The sequence below is a fragment of the Cololabis saira genome, chromosome 13, assembly GCF_033807715.1.
Source record: "Cololabis saira isolate AMF1-May2022 chromosome 13, fColSai1.1, whole genome shotgun sequence".
Lineage (NCBI taxonomy): Eukaryota > Metazoa > Chordata > Actinopteri > Beloniformes > Belonidae > Cololabis > Cololabis saira.
The window spans coordinates 17,735,219-17,749,265 of record NC_084599.1 but is presented as its reverse complement, the minus strand read 5'-3'; the positions used below and the strand labels follow the sequence as shown (position 1 = coordinate 17,749,265).

General features: G+C 44.7%; 1 protein-coding gene across 2 annotated transcripts in view; it reads right to left on the bottom strand.

Annotated features, from left to right (window-relative positions):
* Positions 1–14,047, bottom strand: part of plpp3 (phospholipid phosphatase 3) — a 29,020-nt gene that overhangs the window by 8,827 nt on the left and 6,146 nt on the right. Inside the window, exons 2-5 of one of the 2 annotated variants that reach the window (XM_061738085.1) lie at positions 5,576–5,730; positions 2,747–2,839; positions 1,642–1,829; positions 1,474–1,531 (exon numbers count right to left, since the gene is read on the bottom strand). In XM_061738085.1, the coding sequence (XP_061594069.1) occupies positions 1,474–1,531; positions 1,642–1,829; positions 2,747–2,839; positions 5,576–5,730 (494 nt within the window). Of the gene's footprint in view, positions 1–1,473; positions 1,532–1,641; positions 1,830–2,746; positions 2,840–5,061; positions 5,220–5,575; positions 5,731–14,047 lie in introns of both variants that reach the window. The other variant, XM_061738084.1, reaches the window with a different exon arrangement.

Sequence of the window (14,047 nt, the reverse complement as noted above, 5' to 3'; positions counted from 1 at the left end):
GGGCGGGGCTATGATAATGAGGAACTGTGCTGATTGGCTGCCTGAATGACGCGATACACCGCTACGGAAAAATGGTGGAAGCTCCGGCCGGCGGAGTTAGTTGTGGGCGTGGTTTCACGCATCGGAGGCCAACTGATGTAAATTGCTCTGTCGTTACGTAACGACGTGAGCAGAATCCGAACGGCTCGTAGAAGCCACATCACACTGGATGGCTCATCCGGGCGGCTGTACAGACACTGCAGAATTTGGTTGCTTTCCTCCTTATCTGAGTTGACAGGCTGAGGGGAGACCACTTTATATATGTTAAAGCAAGAGAAAATGTGTTTTTCATAATAGGTCCCCTTTAAGCTGAATACTTTTGCATTTGCCAGGCCGTCCTGCATTTCTTTTTATTGGCTACGCAGATAGTGATTAAACTGTCACAGCTGACCAATCCTCACATTCTTTTTATTTTGACAAGTAAAAACTTCTTTACATAAGGTGCACGAGAAACCTTTTTTTGAGAAGCCATCAGTGGAAATTGAGAATAAAGTAACACATGACTGGTTTTCAGCTGACACACACAAACAAACTTTAAAAAGGCAGTCCCTGTCTTTTCTCCACAAGAACTGCCTCCACTGTGGACTTCGTGTCTGGCTATGCATCCATCCTCTCTAAAGTGCTCGGCCTCCCCTCCCGGTTCTCTCCGTCCTCTCGTGTGGACCAGCCTCCTCTGGCCACAGTCTTGAGTTTGCCACAACTGGAGCACTGGTCTCTGACGAGTGTGTCACGATGTGGTCTGGACGGAGCTCATCTCCATTCCCTCTCTGCAGTTTCCCTGCTTTTTAGTCAGATCTTTTCCATGGTCTGACCAGAGTGCGGCTGTAGGTTCACCCAGAGGCCGGGAAACACCCGCAGAAAGCCTCCGCTGCATGGCAACGCGCTACAATACTCCAGAGCTCCAGCTGTCAATCCACCGTGAGAACCAAGACCACCTCGTACCCGAGCCAGTAAAAACCAAAACACTGGCTCTCTTCCTCCGGCTCACATGCAAAGTGGGGCTGAAACTTTTGCTGTGTAAACAGAGGAAGAGGAGGAGGAGATAACCGGGGGGGGGGGGGGGGCTGTAAGCTGGTAATTGTATGTGTGTGTAATTAAGCCTGTTTGAAGCGTTTCATGCCTCTGGGCTGCTGAAACAGGTGGAGGGTGGATAGAGAGTAGGAAGTGCACATGCAGCTGCTCTGCAGAAAACAGGTGGAGTGCATCCATCCATATCTCCAAGGTTTAAAGAGGAGTAGGAAAAAAAGGGTGGAAATATAGCAGAGAGGAGGTGGAGCGGCGTATGAAAACAATGTTTCAATGTTCCTTCAACGAGTGAATTCCCTAATCAGAGCCCAGCCATCTTTCCACGACCCCCTCCACAGCCTGTAAGCTATTGTTTCCACGACTGTCTGCACTTGAGTGTGAGTGTACAAGAGAACCGTGATTACTTACGGCAAGGTAGAGCATGGTGTACAGGGAGAAAGAGGCATGTCCTGAGAAGAAGGATTTCCTGTGGAGACAATGAGTTTCATTGGGCTTTTGTTTTTCTTTTAAAATGTTCATAGATACTAAGACAAAGAGAATGGTGTGTTCGGTGTATGTTCAGTTATTTTTACAAACCTGGCCTCTTGTACTTCACTGTCCAAACCAGTGCAGGTATAGTCGGTGATGTATCCCACTGAGCAGTTGATGGTGGAGAAATCTGGTTTACAGACATCTAGGAAGTGGGGTCTCATCCGACCCACCGACACCTTGGCGATGTCTGTAAACGACTGGCTGACGGCACAGCCGAAGAGGAACACGCCTATCTGCAAGATGACACACAACAGTGGTTAGACAAAACAACAATTCATATTGTTAACACTTAGCCAGACCTACGCCCCACTTTTCCTTCAGCCGTCAGTCTTGGATTCATTACGATGACGGGGCAGTTTGACCTCATAGTTTGTACAGTTGCACATGATATCAGATTTGAATCTGCGGCAGATAAAAACAGACTTCTCTTTCATGTGTGTGTAAGATTTAATTTTGTAACTGAACTGACTGCATTGTTAACCCACTTTATCAGCTGTAACAGAGTCCGGAAACATTCATTAATGTTTCCGAGTGACTAATTTCTGTCAGAGACAGAACCGTGCCTCCAAAAGCAGCTTGATAGATACACTGGTGTAAAGTAACGAACTACAAGTACTTCGTTATTGTACTTAAGTAAGATTTTTGAGAATTTGTACTTTTATTGATACTTTCATTTTTCTGTACTTTTACTTTTACTTGGTTACATTTTCAAGGAAAAAATTGTACTTTTAATCCGCTATATTTAAAATTGGACACGTCGTTACTCGCTACAAATTAAAGTCTTACATTAAATGAAAACTGTACTGTACTTTGTACTTTTTACTTTTTACTTTTGTACTTAAGTACATTTTACACCATGTACTTTTGGTACTTTATTATATTTAATTTGAGGTACTTTTATACTTTTACTTAAGTAATTTTCTTAATGGGTACTTTTTACTTTTACTTAAGTAATTTTCAAGCAGAAAATTTGTACTTTTACTTAAGTACAATATTTTTGTACTTTTTCCACCTCTGGATAGATAGCCTACTTAAAAGGTTTAATCCCTGTCTACATTTCATGTTTTGTTGTAAAATCATAATGAAAGAAGTACTTATCTTAACTAAAAGTCCTGATTAATCACTCAAGGAGAAGTTGTGCAGTGCTGACCTGTTTGTAGAGAGCTGCGACGTAAGGATTCCCAACAAATGATTTGGTTCCCACATGTAGCTGATGAATCCTGTAGCACTCTCCGATCACGATCTAAAAGAAACGTCTCCTTTTTTATTGTAGTAAACACAATAATTACATCTGTAAGACGGCAAAGTGATTGTGTTGGATTTGACAATAGTAATGTAGATGAACATGCAAACCATGCAGTACAAAGTTAGCATAAGTATGACTCATCCAGGAAATCAAATTCAAACGCAGGTGGAAGAGTGAAGGTTAAGTGGAAACGACGTGTTAGATGACAGACAGCAGCATGAATGGGACTAACACGGACAAACATTCATAATGCGCATGGCCTGCCTTTCCTTCAGGCAGGGTGGATGTAAGGGGGTGTAAGTGTGAGAAATGGTGGTGCTCTGTTTCAATGAAATGATACAGTCTTTTAAAGCAGTGAATGTAAAAAAAAAAAGGTTTACACTGATCGTCTACACTGAGTAAATGTCTGAATCCGACTGGCCTGACTTTGATATAACTAGGACTTACTGCATATCTACGGCTATATACCTTAAGTCCAGGGGTATTGTAGCCAGGTGGTTTTAAGCATTGTTGGACCCCGTGGAAATACCTCAGCTGCTCTAAGGAGCTCACGCTAAGCCAGCGCTCCAGGCAAAGAGATGTCAGTCATTCCTCTTCTACGTGAGGAAGCAAACTGATTTTATTTAGACCGTGTGTCTCCCTCTTTCAAGATACTGGCCCACTATTTTGCAACTAACACGCTGTTCTTAGTGTAAAACATCTCCCTAACTGTGTTAGAACAATCACACCTTTGCTTAGGTAGTGTGGAACGTTTTAATGACCAACTGAATGATTCCTGACAAGCAGATCATAACCCAAACAAAGATCTAGGTAAATTGATCAGGTTGTTTATCCTTGTGTATTCTGTGTGTTTATCATTAATCTTAACAAACTCAAGTATCCTGCATGTTGGGTGGCCAGCTAACAGGCTCACGGAAAGAAGAAACAAACATGGCGGTGCTTTTGTGTGTGTTTTTGTCATTGAATTGTTCCGATCAGAGCTGGAGATTAGAGCCCCAGGTGGCCATTAAGGTCCTAAGAAGTTTATTTGGAAGGATTGCCAGGATTTGCATTCAAACCTGTCCTCTCCTTCGGTATCTGGCTTTCCAGGTTAGTTCTCGCAGAGGAGTTTTAATGCGTTTATTTGGACTGCAGTTGTTTATGCTTTCAAAACCCTGTCTTGCTGTTGGTAACGCAGCTTCTCACAGTGGAATCCCAGCCTGCCGGACGTGGATAACTCTCCCTAGCAGGACTCGTGGGATTCCCTGAACAGTTGAAATAAACAAGGGCCACTGCTAACCAGTGCATATGCATGTATGTCCGTGCATGTGTCACAGGAATGGTGTCAGCATGGCAGCAGACGCTGCTAATGGATCACAGCTGTGCTAGCCGTGCCAGTTTTGCCCACACAAGAACATGTAAGGGACTAACCAACGCGAGCTCCTTCTCCTGGCTCCATTAAGCAGAAGAGCTGAGCTGGTACAATGTGTAAATGTGTGTGTAGTCCCACTGAGCCGACTGCAGTGTGGGGACGGCTTAGTCTGGGATCTCGTGACGAGGTTGTTCCAGAGGAGAGACTGGGGGTTGTAAAGATTACTTACCCTGACCACATGTCACCAATGCACCCACTGCACGTCGTTATAACATGTTTCCACTAACGCTGGCACCCCCTTTAATCGACGGATATAACACTAGAGCTATTCCTCTTTTCCAAAGCATGAGTCCAGTAATGTGAGGGAAGAATTCATGCTGTTTCGAAAGTGTGAGACGCTCTGGGCTATCAGTGGGGCACCACCGTCATGGGAAAGATCAACCAAAGTACTGTGCAGGGGCGCAGAGGGCATGGAGTCGGGCTGTAGAGATAAAAGGGGCATGAAAGCGGACCAGGAGCTTGTAAAAACCTCTTTGGTCTCTTTGGCATGCATGCATCAGCACACATGCACACTAACATATATTTCCTAATCTTGCTCAGAGGGCCTCTCAGTGCCCCGACTCACACAATTAAGAGAAAATAAACCATTACAAATGTCTGTGAATGACTCAAAGAAGCAATGGAAGAATGATGAAAACAACTTTAGAGAATGGAGGGGGGAGGCACATAAGGCACATGTATAGGAGAAAAGTTGAGTATTTTAGAAAGATATCACTGAAACGTTTAATGAGGTGTCCGTGTTAGGCAATCTAAGAGTCTGAGTGGAAGGAAGCAGCAAATAAAAGGCGATGTGTGGATGTCAACTTACAGAGAAGCTGACAATAAGTATGCCAGCACCGCAAAGCACGGCATCACTAATGGTGTCTCCATCTTTTTTGGGGTAGCGGATGGACTCGTCCGAACAGTAAAACCCGCGCTGGTACGGCTTTATGGTGCTAGTCTCAATGATCAGGAAAGGCAGGCTAGCTACAAAAGACACAAAGAGAGAGAAGGACAGGAAGAGGGAGAGAAGAAAGAAAGCATAAAAGCACCAGGTCAGTGACACAGACATAAACAGGAGAGAACAGCGGGCAGCACCGGGAGCATGCTGGCACCAGGGGATCATGGGATGTCAGAAAAGAGTTGAGGGTGTCATGAGAGGTCGGCTTGGAGCAAAAGGAGTGACGATCTTCCCAATCACGTGGCTGTGACAAGGACTTCAAATTTCACGTCTCTTGTGACAGTGTCACTCCTTTGCAGCCGCATCATGAACCTTCAGGCCTCCCCGTTTCTGCCTTCTCTGTTCCCATGACCCAGGGCTTCTTTGTGGCGGGGGCACTTACGGACACCATGGGCAGTGTCACGCCCACAGAAATGAGCACTGACGAGGGCACTGTGCTCCTCTTGTAGGGGTAGTTCAGACTGGAGTCACTGCAGTAAAGACCCCTCTGGTATGGTCGAATAGAGGCACGGTGCAGAACCAGGGTCGGCAGCATAGCTATACGTACACACACACACACACACACACACGCATATAGATAGATGTATCATCCCTCTCACACACAATGCATACAAACCCGACCTGTCAATTTAATTACGCTACATCAAATCCACTTACCTGTTAGCTGCAGAGGAAAAAGAGTTAAAGGTACATTAGCATACAAAAACCTTCACGGGAGTGTGTTTGAGCTCACATTAAACAAGCTGTTTGCTCAGCAAACCCTTTCCTGCTGCTTCTGTTGACTGAGTTACACAAGGTTTATCCTTCAGCATTAGTCCCTCGTGACAGAGTATGTTGAAACTGACACTTGTTGAGTCCATTATCAAAGACAAAAGAAACCCTCTCTACAGGAATTAGTGCAATTTGTATATAATGTCATTGATGTAAGTGGGGGATAATGACAGAGGTACAGCCGGTGGGAAAATCCTCTTTTTTTGGACTAAAATAACTTTGTACAAAACGCTAATTTTCTTTTCTTCAACAATTCCATAAACTTAACATACATCAGCGTCTACTTCATCCACCAATCTCATCAACAAATGGACGTTTAAAAGCATGGCAACAATATCCAGTTGCTCAGATTGTTTCGACTGTTTCTTTCCAAAACAAAGTAAACATACACTGAAATTCTGCTCCAGCAACAGAAAGTTAATGCATATCTCTAAATCAAAGCAATACAATCGCAGCGTCCAAACTCGGAGTTGGACTTTTAAAGTTTTCCATTAGCGGTTTCAAAACGTGTTGATACCAAGCCCATTCAACCCTGGAACATTTTTCGCACGAGAGAATATTTGGCGTACTGTGGCGGTGTGACCATAGTTACTCATAAACAGAGGGAGCTCAAGACGCAGAGGCATCCAGGACAGCCACTCGCAGACACACCAACATATACATTCAGTGTCAGACTGCACAGAAACTATTCCCACGTGTGGTTCCCGTGGTTAGAGCACACATCAGCAGGGGTTTTTTGACGGTTGTGTTAAAGTCTTGAGACGTGCTTCTGATTGTTCCTAATGCCGCTGAGAACCACAGCTGTTTTCTCAGTGATGGGAGGTGGAGATCGTGTTACTTGTCTGTCCCGGATAAAAACAGCACTTACATTAACCGCTCGTCTGATCGTCTGGAGATGCTCAAAAAACACATTTCCCACGCAAGCTGGTGAGACGTGGCCGTTTTGCGCTCAAATGTACATAGTTAAAAGGGGAAACTTGTCTCAGGTGTGTGCCAGTTATCTAGGCCCTACTCTGGTGTTGTGGCTGAAGCCATAAAAAGAAAGAAGATAAAAAAGTGAGAGCTGATATTCAAGACGACACAACGTACTGATAAAGATTAAGCTTCAGAAGGAGCCAGGGCTCATGAGATAGAGGGGATCCTCCACTCATCTGAAAACTAGTGGCTTGACTCCTGGGACCTTCAGTCTAGATGCCTCAGAGCCCTTGGAAACAAGATAACTCAAACCAAAACCGCTCCTGATGTGAATGTTAACTGTAGTGTGAAGTGCTTTGAGTGGTGGAGACGACTAGAAAACACAGGAGGGGAGTGCCGCCTTCAGCCAACAATCTACTGTTGGTGGTGTTAAGGTCAAATATAAATGAAATACTCTTAAGAGTGCACAGCTCCTGTCGGAGGATCTGAGAGGAGCTGGAAATGTGGACATTTTTAAACGTAGACTAAAAACTCATCTCTTTGGTCTGGCTTTTATGTAGCATCACATTTTATAGTTTTAGTTTTATTCCGTTTAAAATTTTTTAAAGGTATCTGTTTTATCTATTTATCTATCTCTTATAATGTTTTTATTATTTTTATTGTTGTGGACTGATTTTTCTTTTTAGCCTTAATCCTTGAACCTTTATCTTTTTATAAATTTTATATATTTTATATTGTATGTCAGGGTGCATTGGTCTCCCAGTTTTTATCTTTTTCGTCTCCCAGTTTTTATTTGTTTATTATGCTTATTTTTCAATCAAAATGTCAAAGCACCTTGTATTTCATGTACCTGGACGAAAGGTGCTATATAAATAAAATTTGATTGATTGATTGATTGATAGTCTCTGATCAGCATACTCCCTAAAAATCTTTAATTGAAGGTAATAGCACATCAAAGTCTGCATTAGTTCATATTTTCATATCTATTGTTACAGTCGTACCTGGCACCCAGTGCTCCATTAAATCCAACCCTCAAGAACTCCTGACCCCATTTCAAAAAGCAATTCTTTGCTATGTAACATGGATGGACAAAAACCAAACTATTTAGAAATGATGAAAGAATTAAACTGATTTTCTTTGTGATTTTCACCAGTGGCTCCCTATGTACCCCCGATACCCTCGATTCACCAAGCCTTTATCATCACCGGAAGAAGGTACCACACAGGCGCACCTCAATACAACAACATAGAGATGTAATCTGGGGACTTAGTTGTCCTTGGTATCAGCTGTCATGTAGCGGGAGTCTGTACGTAATACCGCCGCAGTGGTCCGCATGCGTGGGAGGAAGGCCATTATGAGCTATTATAGGAACAACCGTCAGCAAAGGTTATTTCCACTGGAGTTTTTAACCCTGCTTTCACCTGGGTGTGCACGCCCCGTGAGCACAGATGCCGTGTGTGATATGCATCTGCAGTGATGTCATGTGGATGGAGATCTTTACTGGCACTGAGCTGAAACACTTGTATGGATGCAAATCAGTTTTGTCTTTGGGCGGCGTTTTGGCATGAATATTAGCGTGGATTAGCGCTCCCCGAGGAAAGATGAGAAGTGTCCTTATATGAATAAGTGTTACAAGTTGGAAGTCTTTGAATTCAACATAAGAGTAGGGATCATGTGTTACAGTGTGACAGGTCATGTGATCATTCAATCAAAACTAGGGAAAATGTTTGATTCCCCTTCTGAGCGACTGCAGCAACATGATGGTGCATCATGGCTGTCTGTGTAGAAGGTTTAGGGATACAATCTTTGATGGGAACAGCGTTTTGTCTATTGATTCCATGTCTAAGTGTGAAAAAAGCTTCTCTCTCTCTCTGTCTGTCTCCCTCCCTCCCTCCCTCTCTCTCTGTCTGCAGCGTTTAGCAGAGGGCAGTGGATGGTATGGTCACTGAGCCAGACACCTGCGAAAACAGAGCACAGCACCAGCCTGTTGGTGGGCCCACACAGGGCTGGTCCAGGCTTTGGTGGTGTCGGAGAAACATGCTGTCCACACAAAAGGCTGGGTTAGATGTGGGTGAGCGCTGAATTACAGGGGCAAGGCAGGGCACGACAAGCAACGCAGCCCAAGACCGGCTGATCCAAGTGCAGATGTGGCTGCTGAGTGTTAATGAAAATGTTTCAGCTGAGTGCCGCACAGTCCTCGCCACGTGTCCGGCCCACACACAAACTGTGAAGTAAATAAACAGGTGGACTCAAAGGAAAAAGGTGTCAGACATTTGGATTGCACTAATCTCAACGCTACTTTTCAACGTTCTTCCTCATCTTCCGTCTCCGTCTTTCTTCATATCGCCACCCTGGCCTACTTCTGGAGGAGGGATTCAAATGCTAATGAAGGAGAAGTTGAAAAAGGTCAGAGAAACAAAGTCAAGAACACACAAGCCCGCTAACTGCTAGCTAAAGGCTGAACCGATCGGACAGCGCCATGGGAAACTCTTAAGCCGAGGGGCTGAAAGACTGGAAAAATAAAGCGAGATCGAGCAGTTGACCACATTGACACTTTCTATTGATGATTCATGAAAGCCTCTTTGTACGCACACTGCCAGCCTTGAGATGCCAAGTTGTTTTGTTCTCACCCCTGAGAACGGCCTGGCATGTGGGCATTCTCCTCATACCACAGTCGGACTGCGAAGCTCTGGGACCAAACTAAAACACGCTCCGCCGTTAGCAGCACCCAACATCTGAGCTTTGACAGCAAGCAGCAGCGCGGGGAAATATGACTTCTTTTCATGCCAACAGAATAAAAGGGTTGGTGACCTTCCTGAGGGTCCTGCTGACCCAGCGCGCAGGAGAGGGTGAGATGGGCGGGATGAGTAAAGACTGAAAGGGAAGAAAGAGAAAGGGGGGGGTTGGGCTGTTAAGAAAAGACCTCTGATGTACTGAATTAAAAAAAATTGCTATTTTATAGCCTCTGTCATGACGTCAGTAACAATCAGTGATGGATCGCTTTTTCACAAGCTCATTAAAAGGAGGAACAGCCTTCCTTCGTTCTGCTACTGACTTTACCAACCACCACTTTCAGAGTTATCAGACCTCGAACCTGCAAGCAGCAGAAACAGGCGCCTGAGGTTAACTGAGGCCAAAAACAATCTTTTAATGGTTAGATAGAGAAAAGCAGGGCAGTGAAGTATGAATGAAGTTAAAAGGAAAAAGAAAAAGCATGCATACCCATAGTGGGTGGCTTGGCGAGTTTGGGAACCGTTCTATTTGTCTTATCAGATCTTGCTACGCATTTTTTCTCTTCAAGTCTACGAGGGAGAACTGTGAACTGCTGCAGACCACTAAAGACTACTTACCACAGGTCAGAGAGAGGATTTTATGCGGCTGGTTGAATCAGTGTTTATATTGCAGGGGTCATGGCAGGGCCTTTGTGCGCGCGGGAGCTGTGTGCGAGTGCAGCGCCTGCACTTATTTTCCATCCGTAAATCCACTCACATGTTCATGCCCCATTGCTCGTTAGACATTGGGACTCAAAAATCCATTCCCATGTGCTTATATGTAGTGTGCGTGCATGTGTTTGCACACTCACGGCCTATATATGTCACTTCCAATGCATGTGAGTGGGATGGTATGTGCGTGCATTCGTTTTTGTAAAAGAGATTATCAAGTCAGCCTTATTTGATTGGCTTTGGGGTTAAATTTAGCATACTGCGTTAGCAGTTGTATTAGTAGTACTAGCGGGCATAAATCTTTTTGTAATTTGGAGAAAAGAAACATAATAAATGTTTGCATTTACACTTGGATGCTATTTTTCATTACTAGGCAGTTTAAGGTATATAATCTCATACGATAAGAATATCAATTTACGTCGACCATTTCTCTTTACCAGATTAGAAAACAAGAGCTATTCTTCTTACAGCTAAAGCTCTGCCTTCCTTGAAAGGCTTATTCCCCTTAATATAGAACTAGTTTCCCCAGATAGCAACACCTGTGTGTTTGCTGAGTTGATAGTTGCAAGCTTGGAGTTTTCTGGCTCTCACGACTTCCTCATCCTCTGCAATCTTCTATTGACATTTTAATGGGCTTCCACTGCTTTCAGGGGCAGAAGCAGAAAGATATTGTGATTGAAGTGAGCGAGCCTGAGTGTAAGCAGCAAGCGAGAGGTGAATGGGAGGCGGAGCGGGGCAGAGGAAGGGCCATTGTGGCCGCCGCTAATGGAGGATTTCCTCCTCCTGTTTCTCAAATGCACATTGTGACCTATCCTGAGAAGAAGTGGGAGAATGCAGGGGAAGGTTAGAGAGGGCAGAGGCTAAAGTGGGCTTTGACTCCTCAGACATGGCCAGTGAATCACTCAAACTTGGCCTTCTTTTGCAACTCTCGTTTTTTTCTCACCACTTTCAACCGATCAGATAGCGCTTGGAAAACGATTGGCCGAGCTGAACCTCTTCTTCTCTCTCCGATCTGATGTGAATTATCTATACTGCAGCAGGCTTTCCAATGTCTATGGCAGTACTGCAACCCATCAAACAGAAACATGTCTCATAAGGTTTGAATCCTTACATTGATTAATCTCCGACTACAATATTCTTGATTCAAGTTCAAATGTTTGTATTATTTCCTCATCTTTTGGGGAAACTCTTGCCATTCTTTAATCATTTAGATGAGGGCATCGGCACACACCCAGAAACATAAGCTGAACTCCAGGAGGACTCTTTAAAAGGGCCTACACTGATCCACAACAGAATAGATGGTGTTATTTGATACAGTCAAGTAAGAAGACAGCACACCCTCTTTCTCTTCTATGGTTTTACATATCAAGACTCAAAAAAAGGGTCACGTGGTTCCTTGAATAGACAAAATACAACCTCTAATACTTAAACAGTAACTAGTACAAACACACCTCTATGAAAGCAGAAGCTTCAGCGGTTTACCGATCTGGGGCATTTAGGTGTGTTTTAGTACAATGTCCTGGAGGAAAGACATCAGCAATGATCTTAGAGATCTGGAAAGGTTTTAGAGGAATTTCCTGACCGCCTCGAGTCATCATTTCTCATTCTGCAATGAAAAAGACTACACGCTAGCGGAAAACATTCAATAAGTTTTCAATTTTCCAAAAAGTGGGTTCAAACTGATTGAAATTATGCAGTGGGACATTATGAGAGCTTTACAGAAAAACAAAAAACAAAAAAAACCCTTAAAACCTCAATGAACAGATGCCATGAGCTTAAATAAAGCAAGGCTCCCATCCCACAATGACGCGAGAGCGGCTCCAAAAGTAACTAAATGATGTGGCTTACTTGGCTTTTCAGTTACTTATCCCGCTTCTTTTTTCTTTTTTTTAATTTTCTGAATAACGACAGCAAGTTATATTTACTCAGAGTCCTGGTGATGAACAGGTTTCATGTCCTGATACCAGTTTTAAACATGACCTGCCAAGCAGACGCCCTGGATGCTATCAAATGTGTCACACCGCCATCAGCCCGCGGAGCCACAAGCCCACACAGTTATTTTATCTTTAGACCACTAATGCCATGAGCTCGGCTATGTGAGGCCTCCGAGACATTTGGGAACGGAGTGCAAAGGTTAGCTTAGGTTCTTGAAAGACCCTGGAAGCAGCTACAGCAACAAGAGTCAAAGATCACGGATGCAACATAGCGCCGGCGTTGTGCCGGGGCGCACACCGGCAGCAAATGTCCCTGTGACACTGCCTATTATGCTGCATGCGAGGGTGTGTGAGGCTGTGTGCGGCGCTGTGGCTGTTAAAGTGGATTACTGCGGTCCCACTGGCAACTCTAGCAAAGCCTCTCTCAAACAATTTTAAGTTGATGACCACAAAGGCCTCTAAAAATCTCCCCACAATCCAGATAAACAAACTTGGCTCCATGAAAACCACCCATGATTCATGCTTTATCCATTCACATAATCACTCTTAAGGAAATATACGTCCATAAAACACATGCACGAGCACACGCGCGCCCTGATTCGGATGCTTGGCTCAAGACATTGTTTCGGTGTTTTTACATGCTGCTGATGCGTTTCATACATGTGCAAAACTCACAAATACGCACACATACAGAGGAGTGGCTGAGGTCAGCAGAGCGGTGTACAGAGAGAATCCCCCCACCTCCCCCACGCCCCCACCCTTTGCATGAATGCTGCAGCAACCGGGGGGCCGCTGACTGAAGCATGTGCTTACTCAGAGAGATTTTATTCACAGGAATAAATGCCTTTTAGACACGGGCGTCTGTCGGGACACTCTCTGGGGGGACTTTCACCGGCGGGCACCTGTGCTGCTTCGCACGCACCAAGAAACGTTTGAGCTGCTACTGTTTTGTTGGGGGGGGGTATCCACTCTTCCCCCATATTAACAAGTACAGGTGGCGAGATGATATTTATAATTTGTTTAAGGAGATCAGTTACAGCTCGTTGCGATGGTGCAGCTGCTCCGGCCGGGGGAAACCCGAGCAGCGCCCGGGGGGGGCTGAATCAGATATTGGACTGGCTGGTCGGGCATTTCTCTGTTATTGCCATAATGGCATTATCACCCCCTGGGACAAAAGCCTGGCTGTAGAGTGGAGTGCTGTCGACTCTTTGAAACCTGACGCCTCTGTCTGGATAACGCTTCCCTGAACTCTCCTCTCACGCTCACCTTTGCATGTGTCACGGATCGACAATAATGTGGCACTGTGATGCCCGTGATCGGCATGAATGTTCATGCAAAATAAGGGGGACACTTGGGCCGGTGTATGTAAACAGGATAGGGCTCAGTGGCTGCAGCTCAGATAAGGACAGTGCTCATAAAGATGCTGAGCTGATTACTACACAGTGCTTAGAAGATAAGCGGCACAGCTCACAATCCAGTCAACAATACGGCTAAAAGCAGCACCAGCCATAAAGCACTGATAGACAATCGAGCAGTCCTGAGTACCCAGTGAGGAGTGCCTTACGCTCTCATCTCTGCCTCATTCACACGCGCCCCCTCTATTTCATCCTCCTCCTGTCTGCCACTGGCCTATTGGTCCTCATTAACGAAACAAAGAGCACTGAGATGCATCAAAAGGGGCATTGTTCTCTGTGAAACAGTGAAATCTCCATGAACCCCCAACCCCTCCCATTCCCTGGATGCACACAGTATGTGCACTCACAAATGCAGAGGATTATAGCGGGTAATGCA